The following is a 17,310-nucleotide window of genomic DNA, read 5'->3' as shown; positions in this document are numbered from 1 at the left end:
CGCGGGCGGGGCGAGCCCAAGCACCGCCCCGGCAGTCGGAGGGCTCGGTGGGAGGATAGCGATGGCGCCGTCGCTGCTGCTGCTGCTGCTCCTGCCGCTGCTGGCGGCCGCCGCCGCGTACCTGTGCTGCGTGCGGCGGCACACGGGCAGCGCGGGGGCCCTGCTGCTCCGCCGGGAGCCGCGCCGGGCCGGGGCACCGAGCCCGCCCCGGGACATCGTGAGCGCCGGGCCGGGCCGGGGGGGCGGGAGCGGGGCGGGAGTGGGACAGCGGGGTCCGGCGCTCACCTCTCTCTCGCCTCCTCTCCGCAGTGGGCCCCGCGGCTGTGCGGCGCCGGGCTGCGCCTCTTCGTCCATATGGCCAACACGGTGAGTCCGGGCCGGGCAAACACGGCGGTGAAGCTCGGGGAGAACCCGGCGGGGCCGAGGCTGCCGGGGGTTCGCCGCGGAGGCAAAACCCGCGTTCGCTGGGAAGGTTGTGGCGCTCTGCGTGCTCTCGTGTTCACCCTGTCTCCCCCAGGTGTGATGCCGTGAGGACTGAGAGCGCGGGCCTTTGGCTCAGGGTGTCATGTGTGTCTTTGGGTGCGGAGAGTCCAAAGTCGGTATCAAACTCGAAATACAGCTGCCACCAGCTTTCCTTGGACGTCAAGGGGTTTGGGCCCTTCAGCCCTCTGAGTAGGGTTTTTAGGATGGTGCTGAAGGCGGCTGACTCCCCGGTGCTCTCCTCGGGCGAGTTTGGGAGCCTGCGGGTTGATCCCCACTTTAGCAGGTGCAGAGGAGACAGGAGCGCTCTGTGTCGGGGTGAGAGGTGAGAAGAGCCTGCGGCCCCTGGGCACTGCCCACCTTGCAGCAGCTTCTGCCTGAATGCAGGTGGATTTTGTTGCTGCTGCTTGGCCTTTTGAGCCAGTATCAAGATAGGCATGAAAGTTTGTTTCAGCAGTGTGACCTGTTACAGAGCTTGGTGTCCTGCTGGGCATGGAATGAAAGCTAGGAGTAGGCTGTGTTTGTTTGTGGGAATACCTTACAAGTGTCTTTCTTCCAAGATATAACGATCAGAATACCTTGTTATGCTTTGCGTTGTGGCATGGTGAAGGGGCTTGCTTCATTTCCTGACATCTCCTTTGGAGGCGGGACCTGAGATTCTCAATCTCCTACAGGATTATGCTGTATTAGTTTAGATGTAGATTAGGAACAATGCATTTTCAAAAAAGATGCTGTAATTCTTATGCAGTGTGTGAGGTAACATACCACTTTGTGGGTCCAGCTGTGTGAGCCTTGTGTCAGGCTTACACTGTATTTGTACATCCCATAACATGTTTTTGAAGTCCATTGTTGAGCTATTAAGACAGGTTCCAGCCTGGCTGGAACCAGGCTGGTCTCTTTGGGACTGCTGGTGCTTCTACACTCAGAATCAGAGTATTCAAAGAATGTTTTCAGCCATCTGCTATCACAGAGTCTCTAAATATCTCATGTATTTCCAAGTTGACTCGTTTTATTGCAGGAACTGGTTGAGAGACAGGAAAGATCCTAACACTGTGATAAATAAAATAATAAGCTTCTGCCTTATCCAGTGTTTGCATAGTCTGTGCAACATGAGGAAAGTAATGGATGGGAGCTATATAGATGCTTCTTAACAGTGTTGCAGCCTTCAGATGCAGGCTTTCTGTGCTGAGTTGGGGAAAGACAAAAGCAGAAGAGCCAGAAGGATACACTCGTTATATAAACATGAGAGGTGGGAGAAAGCCTTTTAGGCCATTTTTGTGGTGTGAAATACAAGTGTTTGTGCTGTTTCTTTACTGCTTAGCATTGCATGCTCTCTAGGGTGCTGCAAGCCTGCAGTAATCATGAGCATGTTCAGCATTCCTTGTCTAGTGAAGAAGGTGTTCAGGTCAAAGTTGCTGCAAACCAACATTTCTACTTTCTTTTTTTCTAGGCTTTTGGACAGATCTGCTTATTGCCGTTCTTAATGAGGTAAGAGTGGGGAGTTTTTGCCCTCCTGCAAGTTTCTTTTTTTTTTTTTCTTTTTTAATTTTTTGGTTTAAGGTACTCACATTGCACACAGCTTTTAGGTTATCTGACATGACATTTTCTAAGGGGAAAGCTGCATAACTTGATTGGAGAGTGAGGAAGATTATTTCATAGATGTTGTTTACTATGTTATTTTTTTGACTATTCTCATTTGAGTGGGTTTTTATCAGAAGAAATTAACCTTTTTTCACGCTCAGGCAGGTGCACAGAAACTGTATTAGTCAGCTTGCCTCTTTGCCTTTTGTTTGCCTTTGTGTCTTTTTGCCTTTGCTCTTTTGTTAAAGGACAGTCTTTCTTTCAAAGGTTGTGGATGTGCAAATATGCTGTGTTTATCACCAATAGTGGTAAAAGAATAGTAATAGTGGGGAAATGAGGCCAGACATAAAGTTCAGAGATTTTAGTAAGTCCTTTTTAAAGATGTTCACTATTTTAGGTCAGCCTTTCCTCTTTCACACTTACGTTTTTGTTCAGAAACTACTTTCAAGTGTGCATTTTACAAAGAGCCTGTCAGGTAAGAGGTGTCAGGAACTCCAGGCTCACACTTGGTTCCCATAGTTTGCCCATCACTTTAAGGGTCATCTATGCAGATCCCAGGACACTGAGAAATGTGTTACCCTTGAATTTTATTTGGACATGGGCTTTATGAGTGAATCAAACCTAGACAAGTGTCACTGCTGTTATACATCAGATCATTCCTGGACATCTGCGACAGGGTCTTAATTTCCTCGCTTTATGTTCCAAGCTATGGATTTATGCTGCAATCCCTGTTGTATTTGGTTGCAAACAAACTATGTTGAAGCAGGTCATGGAAAAGTCTGAAGAGGTGCTTGTTTTAACAGGATTAGTGGTTGAATGTATGGCTTATACTACTTTCCCTTTTTATTTTCCTCTTCATCCCTATCTTTATTGGTCTGTGTATGATATGTCCAGTTAAAGTGAATCGAAAAATTTTGCCATTTCTTTCCCATTTTGGGTTTACAGAGGCTGGCTGGTCTTATGTCAAGAGGTAGGAGGCTTTGTTAAGCAAGCAGAATAGATTTGATGCTGCCTTTAGGAAAGATGTAAGAGAGATTAGCTTGTAGCTGTTGAAACTGTTGCCACTCCCTGCTGTGAAAGCAGACTGCTAACACAAAGTGTTCTTGGGTAAGGTTCCTTCTGAACAGTCTGAAAAATTAGTCATGGTAGAGATTGCAGACTCTGGCAATGATTCTCTCTCTTTCAGACTGAACAACTTCTCGCTTATGCGTTCACTTGACATTCATGAAGATCCCACGTTTATCCCGGAGGTTGCTGCGGAGGTTACAGGAGACAAGTCTGAGGCTAAAAGCACTTCAGATGTTATCAAGCAGCTGATAGATGCAAGGTCAGTATGTGTTGTGTAAGAGTGAAGTAGAAGAATACACGTGTTGGCACTCTTATATTAGTGGGAAGCTCTCATTGTCAGTAATTTAGATTTGTTTTTTTTCCACGCCCAGCCACTTTACGAAACAAATAATGCTGTCAGTCATCTTTCCTTTTGCACCTTATAAATCATCAGTAATTACATGCAATGTGAAAATTCTCCAGGCTGCAGGGAGTCTGCCTGCTGGGGAGAGACTAAAATCTGCCCTTGCCAGCGCCCTGTTTGCACTATTAGAGCAGATGCACTTAATGGTTGACTAGCCAGTGTATAGATCCCTTTAAGTGAGTTTGCAGGTGTGCTGTTTCTTGCCTGCAGGGAATCTCAAAGAGAACACCAGGGTTGCTTGGAAGGGAAAAGGAATGCAGGTTTTAAAAGAAAAATGTGCACAAGAAATTAGCTTTGTTAGTGAGTGATGAGAAATGGTCTATTGCTTAAGTGGTAGAGCCATCTGGTTTTTAAGCAGTTTGCTGATGTGTATCCTTGTGTGTGCTGCGTGGTGCCTTTTCCCACACCACACACCGTATGTGCTGCTGGCTGTCTCTGGATCTAACTGTGACAGAGGTCCTGGGAGTAGGTTTATGAGTATATTTCAGCTAGTCTGTAATATTGCAGTGGTGAGTAGCAAATGTAAACCTGGAACACATTTCGAACAGTTTAATGACTGCTGACTTTCAGTAGAAATATGAAAGAACTAGAACATACTGCTAAGACTAATCCCTTATTTCTGTGGCACTTTTAGCATACGTGGTGTCTGGCACATGTGCAAAGAGTCTGACAGTGTTAGCTGCCATGCATAGGCCAGCTGGCCAGCTGGTGTGCTGTGAGTGAGTGATGCCCAAACATACATTGGACGGTGATGCTGAAAGCTAAGGTCTAAACAGAGGTGGCTTTGATGGTTCACTGTTGTCCCTTTAATCCTGTCTTTGCAGGTCTGATTCTGCTAGGAATGGGTTTAGCTTCAAAGGCATCAAAGATTATCTGGAGTGCTACCGGTAGGTGAAACTGTGGTCTGGGAACAACCTGTCCCATGTGTTCCCCTGCTCTGGGTTGCTACTGTTCCACAAGCTTTTGGGTATCTGTTAGCATTGTCCTTGAGGTGCCACTGTTTAGCATCACTCCCTGCTGTTCTTTCCCTTTAGTAGAATAACGAAAGAAAGTCAGCTGGGAGAGCTGGCACAACTTTACAAGCCCTGTAAGGATATTTAAATGCCATTTTCTTTGGCTTATTGTCAGTTTTCTCTTGAGAGATTTCTACATACCTTATTTGCTCAAACATGAGTGAGAAGTAGATGAAAGTTCATCTGGATTATGCAAGTTGCACAAACTGTGGGTCTCTGGTAAATCCCCTGGTTCCCCAGCTCCTTGTGCTCCTCTGAGTGTGACACTCAGTAAATATGTCCAGCTGGAAAGGGGCTGAAAGCACACTCCTGACTCTGAGGTTCTGTGAGCTGTTGGCTGCTTGGTAATTCCTGTTTGCCTCTGGGACATGGGCCAGATGTGGAAGGCTCAGATAAATCTTCTTGTGTTCATGGCACTTGTTCCTCAAGGGCCCCCTCTGCCACCAAGCTGTGGCCTTAGAGCAGAAGGCTGACACTGCAGTCTGGTGTTACAGGTGCATCCTGACTTTTGTGTCAGCCAGAGATTGGTGTGTTTGTGGTGAAACACAGCCCTTTTGCCAGGAGACAGGGAAGGCCTGTTTCTTAAAGTGAGTTATGACAATACTACTGGGAGCCCCTTCTCTGTAATGGGAAACCTGTATAAAGGGGCCTGGCCTCTTGGTCTTAGCTCGTGGTAACTGGCAGTTTCATAACTTCAAGCTTTCATGAGCTTGAGGACTCTGTAAAACTGTCACCTGTTCATCTCTGTTATTTGGTGATTCAGGAGTATGTGGTAACTCCTAACTCTTGCCCTGCTCTAAGGGCTGGGGACCTGCTGTGTAGGCAAGTTCTCTCCTTAAGGAAGGGAATCTCCTGTCTTGACGGTGTCAACCGTGTTGAAATCATCACCACGCAGAGATTCTTACCTAGTTCTTGCTTACACCTGTGACAGCTGCCATGTTGCTGTATGGGAGACAAACCCTGTGTGTGGGTGTGGTGTGGGGAGGTCTTGTAACAAGGTCCCAACTTCTTCTGTCCTGTAGGAGTGGGAAGCTGACGCCATCTCAGGTAGCCAAGAACATCATTGCCGTGCTGGAGGACTGCGACAAATCCACGCCCCCACTCAGAGCAATAGTGCAGTGGGACCGGGAGCAAATAATGCTGGTAATGTCTGCCTCTGGTAGGAAAGGGGCCTCTGCCACCCCAAGAGCAGTAGTATCCATTGGAAGGGTTAGAGGCTCTTCTGCTGATACATTGCACAGCAAAATAAGTACATTTTTCCTTCTTCTGTGTTTAGAGGATTACAAACAAGTTTGTTTTCCTTCCTGCAAAGAGAGGTAGCATTAAAGCAATCCGTTTCTGCTGGATGACTATGTTTGTAACAGGACTTCTGTGCTTATGTGGCATCCATTAACACAGATGCTTCCAAGTAGTAGTTTCTCACGAGCATATGGTGGAAGAAAGAAACTTTGATAATTTGGCTTAGTAAAAACCTGAGAAAGTAATTTTTGGTATCCATTCTGATATTGGTGATGACCTTCAGCTTAGCTAAGTATATATAACACATGGTGATTTTTTTATTCTGTGCAGATGGCTGAGGCCTCCACTACTCGTTACAGGAATAAATGTACCCTGTCTTATCTGGATGGCATCCCAGTGTGTCTGAAAGAAGAGCTCAAAGTGGTGAGTTTCCTTGTCTAGCTGCCAGTTCGTGCTGCAGGTGGTCAACCTGGGCAACCCACTGCAACAAGGTTTTAAGGCCAACTCCTCAGCAGAAGCCTGAGAATATGTTTGTAATAAGGGGTAGTATGTGGGTTTGCAATGAGTAGGATTAACAATTTTTGCAAGCTGAAGACAGATCTTGCATACAGCAGACATGTTCCATATCTTGTACCGATCTCTTGAATCCATAGGGAGTAGAGTGTGGGTGTGGGAAGCGGTCTGTCATATGATGAAATGAGAATGTATAAAAGCATCTGTAGTGGTGGGTGTAACTGTCTGTGTTTCTTGGGCGCTGACTCTGCTCCACTGGCAAAGCATCCCTCTCTCCTTACCTTAAAATAATATGTGTCAGAAATATGCAAGTTATTTTGAAAATCCCTACTGACAAGGATTTTTACCTGTGGTCCCAACAATAGTTACCAGTAAATACTCCTGGCAGTGCCATCAGGCTGTTGTAGGCTCTGCAGAGACCTACCTGTAGGGTGGGAGTCCTGTTCATGTACAGATTCTTCTACTGCTACCTCGAAGTGAAGAGTTCTTAGCATACCCTGGAAATAAGTCCATCTGGTATTTTGGCATTCAACTAATCTTGATGCCTTGTTTCAAAGCACTGCGGATCTGAATTGCTGTAGCTCTGTCCATAGAAACATGGAACAAGGAGCTGTGTGCTGTGGGGCCAAGGTGATTGTTCTGCAATCACATTGCTGCAGAGAGGCAGACTAAGACCATCTACATGTTTCTGCTCTGCTGTATCACAGTATGAAAAGGACTCCTCTGCACGAGAGAAGGACCAAATATTGCAGGGTTAGGTGTCCCTCCTAACAGAGACCAAAACAGGACAAGCTGAAGAGTGATGCTTCCTAGCCCTTACCTCCACGGGTCCCAATGTCCAGGATCTGTTGTGGTGTTGAAGTGTGCATGTGCAGCATGCACAGGGTTTTATGTGCATGTGTGCACTGTACCGGGGTTTTGGAATGAATAATAAGGTGTGTTCTTGCTAAGGTACCTTACCATCACCGAGCGGGAACAGTGTATCTTGGGACAGAGCCAGAAAGAGAAGATGCTACTGTGGCCAAGAAGTTGCGAGAGGCTGGGGCTATCATTATTGGGGTCTCAAACATGCATGAACTAGGGACTGGAACAACTGGATGCAACCCTAATAGGTAAAAATCCCTTTCCTCTCTCTTCCCCCAGTCTAGAAATACCTATAGGACTGTCCAGAACTGGGAAGGATACAAAAATAAGGGCAAGCACATGAGAATAAAACTGATGGAAACATCCCATACAGAGAGAACCCTGGGGGTATGAAAACCCAGCGTTGTAGATTAGAGGGTCAGAGTAGCTGTGGAAGCCTGAAGGCTCCTGAAACCAAAGGAAGGAGAGGATCTGAGTGTTGTCTGCTGAGTAAGGAACTTGGTTTGCCAGGAGGTGTGAATATTTATAGGATGAATGGTAGACAAAAGCCATGACAGAAAACAAATAAATAGTAATGTAATGCTCAGCCACAGTAATGGCTGAAGGCCCAGAACAGTGAGAAAAAGGTACAGTCGTCTCAGAACGTAGTGGTTTTGTTTCCTAGCTAAAAGAAGTTCACTGGAATTTGCTTTACTGTTGAGAATTCTTCACTATAGCCAAGACAAGAACTGCAGTTCCAGAGCAGTGGTTCTCACAGCCTTGATAAGCCTTGAGTAGAGCCACACTTCATGCACATGCAGCTGGATGGAACTAGGGCTCCCCCTCTGCAGCAACAGCGTGCCAGGGCATTTCCTCACTGTGTGAGGTTGGCTGGATACCCAGCCACGTGCCAGACCTCTTTGGTGTCTGGAGGTCGTGGTCAGATTGGAGACTTTGGGAGCTGCTGCTCTGAGATAAAGGGCAGAGGTGGGGATAATGACTTGCTTATCTGTAAGGATTGCTGGCCATCAACTGCTCTACCTTTTGGAATTGCTTAATGCCCTGTGGCATGCAGTGATGGCATGGTGCCATTGCAGACAGAAGAGCTGGAGCAGCATCTTTTCTCTTGCCTTGTGTCTGTCTCTTTTGGATCGGCTGCTTACACTAATGCGGTTGTACTCTTGAGGCAGAAGTCTTTTTTACATTCTGTTTTCTAGGGACATGGCTCTTTCTGAGATTAAATGATGTCTCTTTACCAAGAGATCAGAATCTCTGAGCTGTGTTTCTGGATCTTTTTCTGCACTGTAGTGCACGCAGTCCTTCCTAGGAAAAGATTAAACGCTCTTTGTTTTTGCTTCAGGTACCACAAGATCCCTAGGAATCCCTACAAGCCTAACCACTTCACAGGTGGGAGCTCCAGTGGGTCAGCAGCAGCTGTGGCAGCAGGTAGGTGGTCCTACACGGAGCTCAGAGGTGGTGGGAGGAAGGTCCTGAGCCAAGGGACCTCAGGCATTTAGTTTTTATGAGGGGGTTTAGAAGCTGGAGGGAACTCCTGGCTAAACAGAGAGCTCTCTGTGCTTTCTTGGCTACAGCTGCTGGTAGAGTGGACAGGGCAAAATGATGTCTCTCTGATCACAGGCTAATGTGTGGGTTTTTTGTAGGTCTCTGCCCGGTGGCTATTGGCACAGATGGAGGAGGCTCTGTGAGGATTCCTGCTTCATTCTGTGGTGTGGTGGGGCTGAAAGGTAGAGCTGTTTAATCATGGAGGGGGCTGTGTTTGCCTGGTTGGTCTTTCAGACATAATGCCACAAACAAGTTGGGCATAGTCTGTTAATTCCTGTCAAGTAAAACTTGACCAGAGAAACTCTGGAGTGTAAGACCCCAGGAGGCATGCGGGTTAGGCTGGCAGCATGGAATTATTCTCTGTACTGGCTATTGAACAGATGTTCAGCTTAGTTAAGTCAACTTACTTAAGTCAAATGCTAAACAAAGTATGCATGCTGCTTTTCGTTTTCATCCACTCGCCCCTCTTCATTCTTCTTTCTGTACTGGGAGGTGTTCCCAACATAGTTGGGTATCTGTATTGAGCTGATGAAAAGTATCTCCACCCATGATAGGTTGCCATCACCCCAGTTATATGGAGAGGCTGATGCTGCTCAGATTTGTATCTGGAAAGTTAAAAACCTGGTAATACGCTTGTATGGAATCAGGATGTAGCCATTCCTTCTTATCTCAGTGTTACAAGGAGTAGCAATGCAGTTTTTGCAGTAAGAATTAATATAATCAAGGAAAATGTGCAGAGGACAGAAGAAATGCACAGGGCAGTGTCTACAGCATGGAACATGGTGAGGCAGGGTTGTCACTTGGAAGAGATGCTGGCTTTTGGGAAGGGTTTATCATGCTGAAGTATCTCAGCTGCTTCATCTGAGACCAGATACTCAGCCATTACTCTCTTTCCATCCTTTGCATGTGGTCAACTTCACTAATTGTGATTCATCTGAGGAAGATGATGATGATGACAAAAATGTAACTGGTCAGAAAGGCGATACAAGTACTCGCAGAAGACAACTGGTGTTAGGCATGAAGTCTCACTGGTGAAGTGGGTGACATCTCCCATGGGGTGGTGTCTGCTGCTGTTGATAATCCTGTTCCTGCATCTCCATCCTCCATACCATAAATGCTGCTTCTGCATATTTAAATGTGTATATTCCAAAATGTCCCTGCACGTTTCCCCTCAACTAAATAATTTCTTAGGGGGAAGCCCATTTCATTATTTACTGAATGCATCTGTTTCACTGATGAGTCAGATCATGGTCAGCAGAACAGGATACTGAAGGATGAGTGACTGGACCCTGAAACAGTAGACATAAAAGTGACTGGCAGGGGTAGGTTGTTTACTGACTGGGTGCACCAGAGCCATCTGGTCAGCTTTTCCCTGTGACTGCTGATATCTAGCTAACTGCCCTTTTCTTGTTCTTCTAGGTACATTTGGGCGCATCAGTTGTCATGGCAGCTTGCCACTCTCCTACTCCACAGTCAGCGTAGGTAAGAGGACTCATGCTCCACTTCAGGGACCTTGATGTGGTCTTCTCACAGGGGAGGCAATCTGTAGCTACAAATCATCTTGGGAGGAAGGTATATTTACCTCGTCACATTTTTATAACTGATCTGTCTTTTACAGGCCCTATCTGTTCGTCAGTGGCAGATGCAGCCATTGTTTACAGTATCCTTGCTGAGCCAGACCCCCTCTATCCATATGGTAGGTGAGCCCTCTCCGTCCCTGAACCCAGATGCTCTGTCTTCCTAGAGGCATCCTAGTTAAAAGGAGGAACTCTTCTTTGTTCCCTGCAGGACTAAAACAGCCCAAAGCAACCCTATCTGATATGTGTGCTCCTGACCTGAAAGGCTTAAATCTGGGAGTGGACTGGACATTTTTTAAGGTACCTATTCTATCTCACTCTGCTGCTTTGCAAAATGAGATTTTAAAGGAATACGATGTTCTCTTGTCTGTCATCATTAGAGCTTCTCATATTTAGTCCATAGTTGGAAGATAATATAGCCTGTGTGAAAACAGCAACATGGGTAAATTTTTTTCTAAGGCAGCCTTTTGAAAAGTCTGTTGGAGACATGAGCAAAGGTAACAACTACAGTTGATGGCAGTATGCTTCCTCACACTGCTGATTCTATTGGAGAAAATGATTCTGAACTCATTATGAATGGCAGTTAGTTTAAAATCAAATGAGGAAAATTAGTGTATCTGCTTGGTGACAATGCTGTAGCTGCTGAGTATCAGTGTAGAAACTGGGCTTGCAAGCTAGTACTGCTTGGCAATTGTAATGCAACCCCACAAATGTTCTCAGAATTCTTCCCTGGAGGAAAAAAAAGACTTACTGGCTCTGCCACTGTGCAGAGGAAGAAAAGATGATATTTCCTTTTCCTTGGGGTGTGAGCTGCAAGCTGTTCTCTTGGAGCAGGTGGCCTAAGGCAGTCTGGAGGGCTGTTTAATTACCATTAGGGACAGGAATGAGGAAGGCACCATAAGGACCGAAGTCCTGGTGAGTGTGCTCACCAAGAGGAGGGCACTTATTAAAGTCTACTTAGTTCTTTCCTGTTATTCTTTAGGCATGTGATGCTGAAGTCCTGTCCATCTGCGAGAAAGGTAAAGAGGAAAAGTCTGTAAGTCTCTTATTCTGCCTGATGTTATGGTATCACTTGGTGCTCCTTTTATGTATGCATTAAAAAGACCTCTCTTCAAGTCCTTAAAGATAGTTGCTTAAAGGGGTCTGGCTGGACAAACAGCAGTAGCTTTGTGTTGGGGAAGCCCTCCTGACTGCTGAGGGTTAAAAATCTCAGCGGTTGTAGGCTTGTCGGATTACAATGGAAGAATGCAGTCCAGTGTGCTCAGCCTCTGTCTGTATAAAGACAGATCTGTGCTCAGTAATACTTACTCTGCAAGCTTTAATGGTAAAAGACTTTTAAGGGAGGGCCTTGTTTCACAACATAATACTCAATAGTAAGACAGTGCTAAGTCTTTGTGATGTATCCAGTCCTGTGGCATTTCCTTGAAAGCAGCCAAATGGTGCCTTTAGAGTGGCTTTGTCAGAGTTTAGACTAAGTAAAATTGACCCTGCAGAGTATTTGGGGGTGGGGGAGAAGGACTACAATGGTTGGTATAGTAGTTGGCCTCCTGTGCATTGGAGCTGAGATAGTTCACAGTATTCAGGCTTTGCCTGGATTTTCTTCAGCCTCCTTATTTCCAAAGACACACTTCTATAGTATTTTCTTAGGAGAGCTGCACCATAGGCCAGTGAAATAGGCAAGCTTGGGTATGTATTTATGAATAAGTTGGGGCCAAAGAAAGGATTCTTTTTAGACTGCAAAAGATTCACTTTTCCTAAAGTTTTGGTGTTCAGCCTTGTTAAAATGCATCAGGATTTAGTGACCCTGTACTGTTGACCTGGTCTCTTGAGTATCTCCCGGGTTCCTCCACCATTATGGTTCAGAAGAAGCCCTGAATGGAAATCTCATGATGCTAAATAATCACTTCATGCTGATAGAATAGCGGTCATGTGAAGTGCTCAGGGAAGCATTGGCAGTCCACCTTTTACTCTTTGGCTTAACTGAGGGGCTGGAGGGAAAGAGTGAACTTGTCCTATAGCTGCTAAGTTAGGAACCTGTGGGCAAGCCCCTACCCCTGCCCCGTTGGAATACTGAGGTCTCCTTAAGCTTTTACCTGTGAGAAGCAGCTGCAGCAGCCTGCATACCATGTGGTGCACTGAAGGTGCTTGTGGCCTGGGGGGGTCTCTAATTTGGCAAGGGGTTGGAGATTTGCAGCCCTTCTGTGCAGCCTGGTGAACTCAGGGATGCTGTCTGTGCTTACCTGTTCTGTACACAGCGGTGGAGCACCTGCAGAGTTTGGGAGCCAATGTGGTTGAAGTCTCTCTTCCAGAGATGGAGGAAGCTCGAGTAGCACATGTAATCTGCATTCTCAGTGAGATGAGAGACTTCCTGCAACCTGACTTCAATAAACATTTCCAGGAAATGGTAAGTAGTAGCAGCTTGGAGCAATGGCAGTAGTTGTCCTGGGCTGATGCAGCACAAATATCATGTCAGTGAGAAACCTGAGGCTTTCCTCCTTCTATGACAAACTACCTGTTGGATGACTACCAGTACAGGAGAACAGACCTGGAAGAGAACTCCTGGGCTGTCACAATTCAGTTTCTTGCAAGCAGAACCTTGATCAGTGTTTTTTATTTCAGAATTTGGACACTCGGGCTAACCTGGCCTTGGCTTGCCAGTTCACAGCTCTGGATTATATTACGGTAAGGAACATAGTGGTGAAGGCCAAAGGGAGGTATATAGTGAAATTTTACAGGTGGGGTAGAGGCTTAACTTCCCCATACATGTGGGAACATGTCACCCAGCTCTAACTGCTCTCAGCTGTGAAATCATGCTGAATGGTGGGGCACCACAGAGGACATGCCACCTGTCCTGCATCGTGAATCCAGATTGCAGGAATGGTGTCTTGCAAAGGTAGAGGCTCTAATGGGCAGTCTGTCAACATCAAACATGAGCCTCGTGAACCAAGAGGTTCTGGTCAGACACTGTTCTCTCTGCTTGCAGGCAAATCGGCAGAGAACTCGGAGCATGGCATTTTTGCGAGAGATCTTCAGCACTGTGAACTGTATCCTTACACCAGGTATTGCCATTCTTGGCCAAAGAGCCAGTCCCCAACAGCTCTGTGGTGCCTTTTAAGAACAGTCACTCCATTAACTTTCCCACCTCAGTTTTTAAGAGTATGACTTCTGTGCAAATACTTTGCTGTGCCTCAAGCCTTTAGAGGATAATGCAGCCTGGTTAGAAAGACTGCTGCGTATTTCTAGATTTATTGGTTGTATCCATGGCAGTGACAAATTCTCCCTTGGTGCTTGAGACAGGAGGTATAGAGCCAGCACATACGCACAGGAGGGACTGGATATGTACTTATGTATGCAGTGTTCTTGCTCTAAATACAAGCTAACTGCTTTATTCGTAAATCCCAGCAACTTGCATGAGTTTGCATCACCACTGTGATATCAAACATGTGGCTTTAGTGAACTGAGCTGTTCTTTAAAGATTGCCCACTGTCTGACTCTTCTTTTGCTCTTTAAGCACTGCATCAGGTTGCCCAGAGAGCCTGTGGAATCCTCATCCCTGGGAATATTCAAAAGCCATTTGGACATGGTCCTGGGAAACCTGAGCTAGCTGACCATTCTTGAGTCAGAAGGTTAGACAGGATGACTTCTTGAGGTCCCTTTTCATTACAGTCATTTTGTGATTCCTCCACAGCTGTTCCTTGCACTGCCCCAAGAATTTATGAATCTGACCTCTTGACTGGGTGCAGCGATATGTCCTTCACAGTCCGCTCCATGAGGTAAGAACAATGTTACTTGCAGTACACAAACAAAAGTTTGGGAACAGCTGGAGACTAGCTGCACCAACTGAAGAAGCTCAGGCTGTAAGGCAGGAGAGATTGATGCTAGCTGCCTCTCCCAAGAAAGGATGAATTTGCTGCTGTCCCAAGTCAAGAATGCTGATTACAGCTTTTCCCCCCAGGTTCATTCAGCTTGGTAACTTCACTGGGATACCAGGCATTGTGGTCCCCATTGGATATTCTACATATGGGCTTCCTATCAACCTCCAGGCAAGTACTGGATTTTTGTTGAAAACTGGGTCACAAAATCCCCAGCTAGATTTGTCTTGAGCCACTTATAACCAGGTTCCTGCTGTTCCACACAGCTCATTTGAGGAATTGGCAGCTACTAGAAATAGAAGTTTTAACTTGTGGGTGATTTGCCTCAGAGTAACTCACTCCTGAAGGGCAGAGGGACTCTTCAGGTATCTTTGAGATAGATTTCTTTCCCTGGCTATTTGCATCGGTACCCAATATTTGTCACTACTCTTTCCTCTCTTATTTCTCATTTCCTTTAAGTCCTTCCCTCTTGAAATGGGTCACATGTAATGGAAAGGTCCCTGTCTTGCAATTAGAAGTCACACAGCTGCCTTTATCCCAAATGCAGTGATGTCATACTTACTGGGGTAAAAGAGGAAAACTTGTCTTTTTGTGATGTTGGGGGGGTGGGAGGGAAATTCTGTTTTCTGTTATGTATTCTGGGGCTTTCAAGAGTGTCTATATGTGATGATGCTACTTTGTTTTTTTTTTTCCCCTCCTTTCACTCTCTGCTTCTCTCATCTTCTCCCAGGTCATGGCAAAATGGTGGGATGAAGCTGTTCTTCTGAGGATTGGCCTAAAGCTAGAGCAGTTCCGTTCCCAGACCAAAAAACCATCCATTTATTATGACATCCTTGCATGACAGAGTGACCGAGTTGGGGATTAAGTCTTTTTTTTTCCCTAGTCTGACCTGACCAAGTATTAAGAGTGGACTTGTTTTCAATGTTTATCTGAAAGGCTTAGTAGCAGGCTCATTTGAGGAATGGGGATGAACCACTGATCTAAGGAGGCACTGATGCTGAGCAGACACAATTTCTGCTCCCTGCTTGTCAGATGGCCTAGTTTATACTAGGGAGACCAACTGTGCTAGTTCCTTGCTTTGTTTTTGCAGGAGAAGCTGCAACTATCTTCTACAATTTCTTCCCACGTAGGGGTCCTGTGTACAGATGGAAGACTACCTGCATCTACAGGACTGCATGCAGGTAGTTCATACTACTGTAAATGGAAAGGTACAATCTCTAGGCCTTAAACCTTCCAATGGAACTTCTCCTGCTCTAGGATATAACAAAGGTCCTGTTTTTGAAGGGGAAGGGCAGCGAATAATGCCTAGCTCTCTTGGAATGAGGAGGCTCTTAACACACCTGCAATCAGGCAGTGTTTGTTTTGGCCCTGTACTTAGTCCCTCAGAGCAAAGCAGAAATCCCATAGGTATGGAAGTGTCACTGTGCTTGTCCCTCATACTGCCAACACTCTGGGTGTGCTCACTGCCTAAGAGTCCTGCCTGCCTTCAGCCTTGCATGGAAGGGAAGGAAAAATCAGAGCAGGAAAAATCAGAGCAGGAACCCTCATTAACTCTGACCCAAACCCCTGTTTCAGGGTTCTGGCTTTCCTTTGCACATCTCTATTTCCCAAGCTAACACCTGGAGGGTCTCTTTTTCTTCCGCTGGTTGCTTGAGTATAAACCTACTATCATTTAGATGTCCAAACGGAATAAACTACTGGATAATGCAGAGAAAGTACTGTTCTAAGAGTGCTGAGGCAGCTATTAGAAACAGCTGAAATTTGTAGGAAATGCTACTGAACTACTGCGAAAGTTGAGGCTGGATGCAAGAAAGTGTTGCACAAAGCCACGTGCAGCAAAGAGCCTGCTCTAGATAAGATGCCAGCCTTCTCTTATCCCAAAAGCACTTCCTGAAGTAATCACGGTAGAATTAAGACATGGATTACTACATAAAGCATGGCATGGCTCTAAGCCACAGTATTGTGTTTTACTGAAAGGCTTCAGGCTGTAGGTTCATGAGTACCTGTGTCCCGCCAGCAGCACTAGGGCCACATGAAAGAAGAAAAGGCCTAGGAGCGACTAAACCTAAGCATTTGCGTTCATTTCAGGGTAGCTTGGGGTTAATGCTCAGAGGCATCTCCTGTTGCCTACCTGATCAGGTATCCTGGGCTTGTGGTCAGGCTGCTGGAGGAGCTGCCCTACAGACAGGAGCAGAGATCACTGTGTTCTTATGTTGCTTGGAAGGAAAGAAGCAGCAGAAAGTAGTTGCAGTTTCTCCCAAACTCAGTAGTTTTGGGGTTTTTTTTCCCCCATATCTATCCACTGTTTAACCATAGCTAGCTCTTTACTAATGGCTGAAGTTGTCAGATGGCATCTGAATGGAAGAACTTGCACTACCATCTCCTTAATTACCTGAGTTAAAGCATCAACTCCTACCATCAGCTGTCACCAGCATCCACAGTTAAATTAATTATATGTTTGACAGTCTTTGACCTTTAATTCCTCTGCGATACTGCCAAAAGTGTTTGTTCTCTAGATTCTAGTACAGTTTAGCTTTATGAGGAATGGTTTAAAAGCAAAGTATTTCCTCTGTTATTAACCATAAGTTATTAAACACTGTCAACATACCTTAGAGTGAAACACTGCTGAAATGTTAGCAATAAGGGTGGTGGTAAATGTTTGACAAGAATAAATTTCTGCAAGGAACAGTACTGCTTGAAGAAAATAGCTGAATATTCCTAATTCTATGCTATTGCTCGAGGGCATAAAGATGGATGTCTAAAATATTCAATTACCATCCTGCTAGGTGAATCTATTTATTTCAAATCCATTCTGAAATTATTTACTACCCTAAAGTTATGATTTGAATGTTTAGTTCATTCCCTTGGCATAGAGAGGGAGCTCAAGTTGCTGGGAGGAGAGAGGCTAAAGTAAATAGTTCATTATTTTTAAAAAACAATACTTGCATCCTGCTAACAGTGGGAAGAAAGAACTGAGAGTTTTTACTGACTGACAGTAACTTAGTCACTCTTTTCACACACTGCTTCCTGCCTTTGCCTAAACGTATCTCATCAGTGCACATTTTCAATGCAAGACTTTCCTGGTAGTGAGGTTACCAAAATAAACTTTACTTATCTATGTGAAAGGCCCCAGTGTTTTCTTTTTTTCCCCTGGCTGT

The 17,310-nt window shown here is 45.6% G+C and overlaps 1 protein-coding gene across 2 annotated transcripts; it reads left to right on the top strand.

The window, feature by feature from the left end:
• The first annotated feature begins 43 nt into the window (after nt 1–43).
• On the top strand, nt 44–17,277 carry LOC108497272 (fatty acid amide hydrolase-like). Of its 2 annotated transcripts, XM_017814764.1 has the most exons (20): nt 44–217; nt 310–366; nt 1,931–1,968; nt 3,248–3,388; nt 4,357–4,419; nt 5,568–5,688; nt 6,115–6,207; nt 7,249–7,409; nt 8,501–8,586; nt 8,802–8,885; nt 10,123–10,185; nt 10,322–10,399; nt 10,492–10,580; nt 11,263–11,299; nt 12,536–12,684; nt 12,900–12,962; nt 13,264–13,339; nt 13,969–14,053; nt 14,236–14,323; nt 14,883–17,277. In XM_017814764.1, the coding sequence occupies exons 1-20, from the start codon at nt 62–64 to the stop codon at nt 14,991–14,993; spliced, it is 1,839 nt and encodes a 612-aa protein (XP_017670253.1). In that variant the 5' UTR covers nt 44–61; the 3' UTR covers nt 14,994–17,277. The 2 variants fall into 2 exon arrangements, with proteins under 2 accessions (XP_017670253.1, XP_017670254.1); XM_017814765.1 differs by lacking the exons at nt 44–217; nt 310–366 and adding an exon at nt 453–805.
• Nucleotides 17,278–17,310: the final 33 nt, after the last annotated feature.

This window comes from Lepidothrix coronata, unplaced genomic scaffold, assembly GCF_001604755.1.
Source record: "Lepidothrix coronata isolate B3197 unplaced genomic scaffold, Lepidothrix_coronata-1.0 Scaffold46, whole genome shotgun sequence".
Lineage (NCBI taxonomy): Eukaryota > Metazoa > Chordata > Aves > Passeriformes > Pipridae > Lepidothrix > Lepidothrix coronata.
This window is presented reverse-complemented; position numbering and strand designations above follow the sequence as displayed.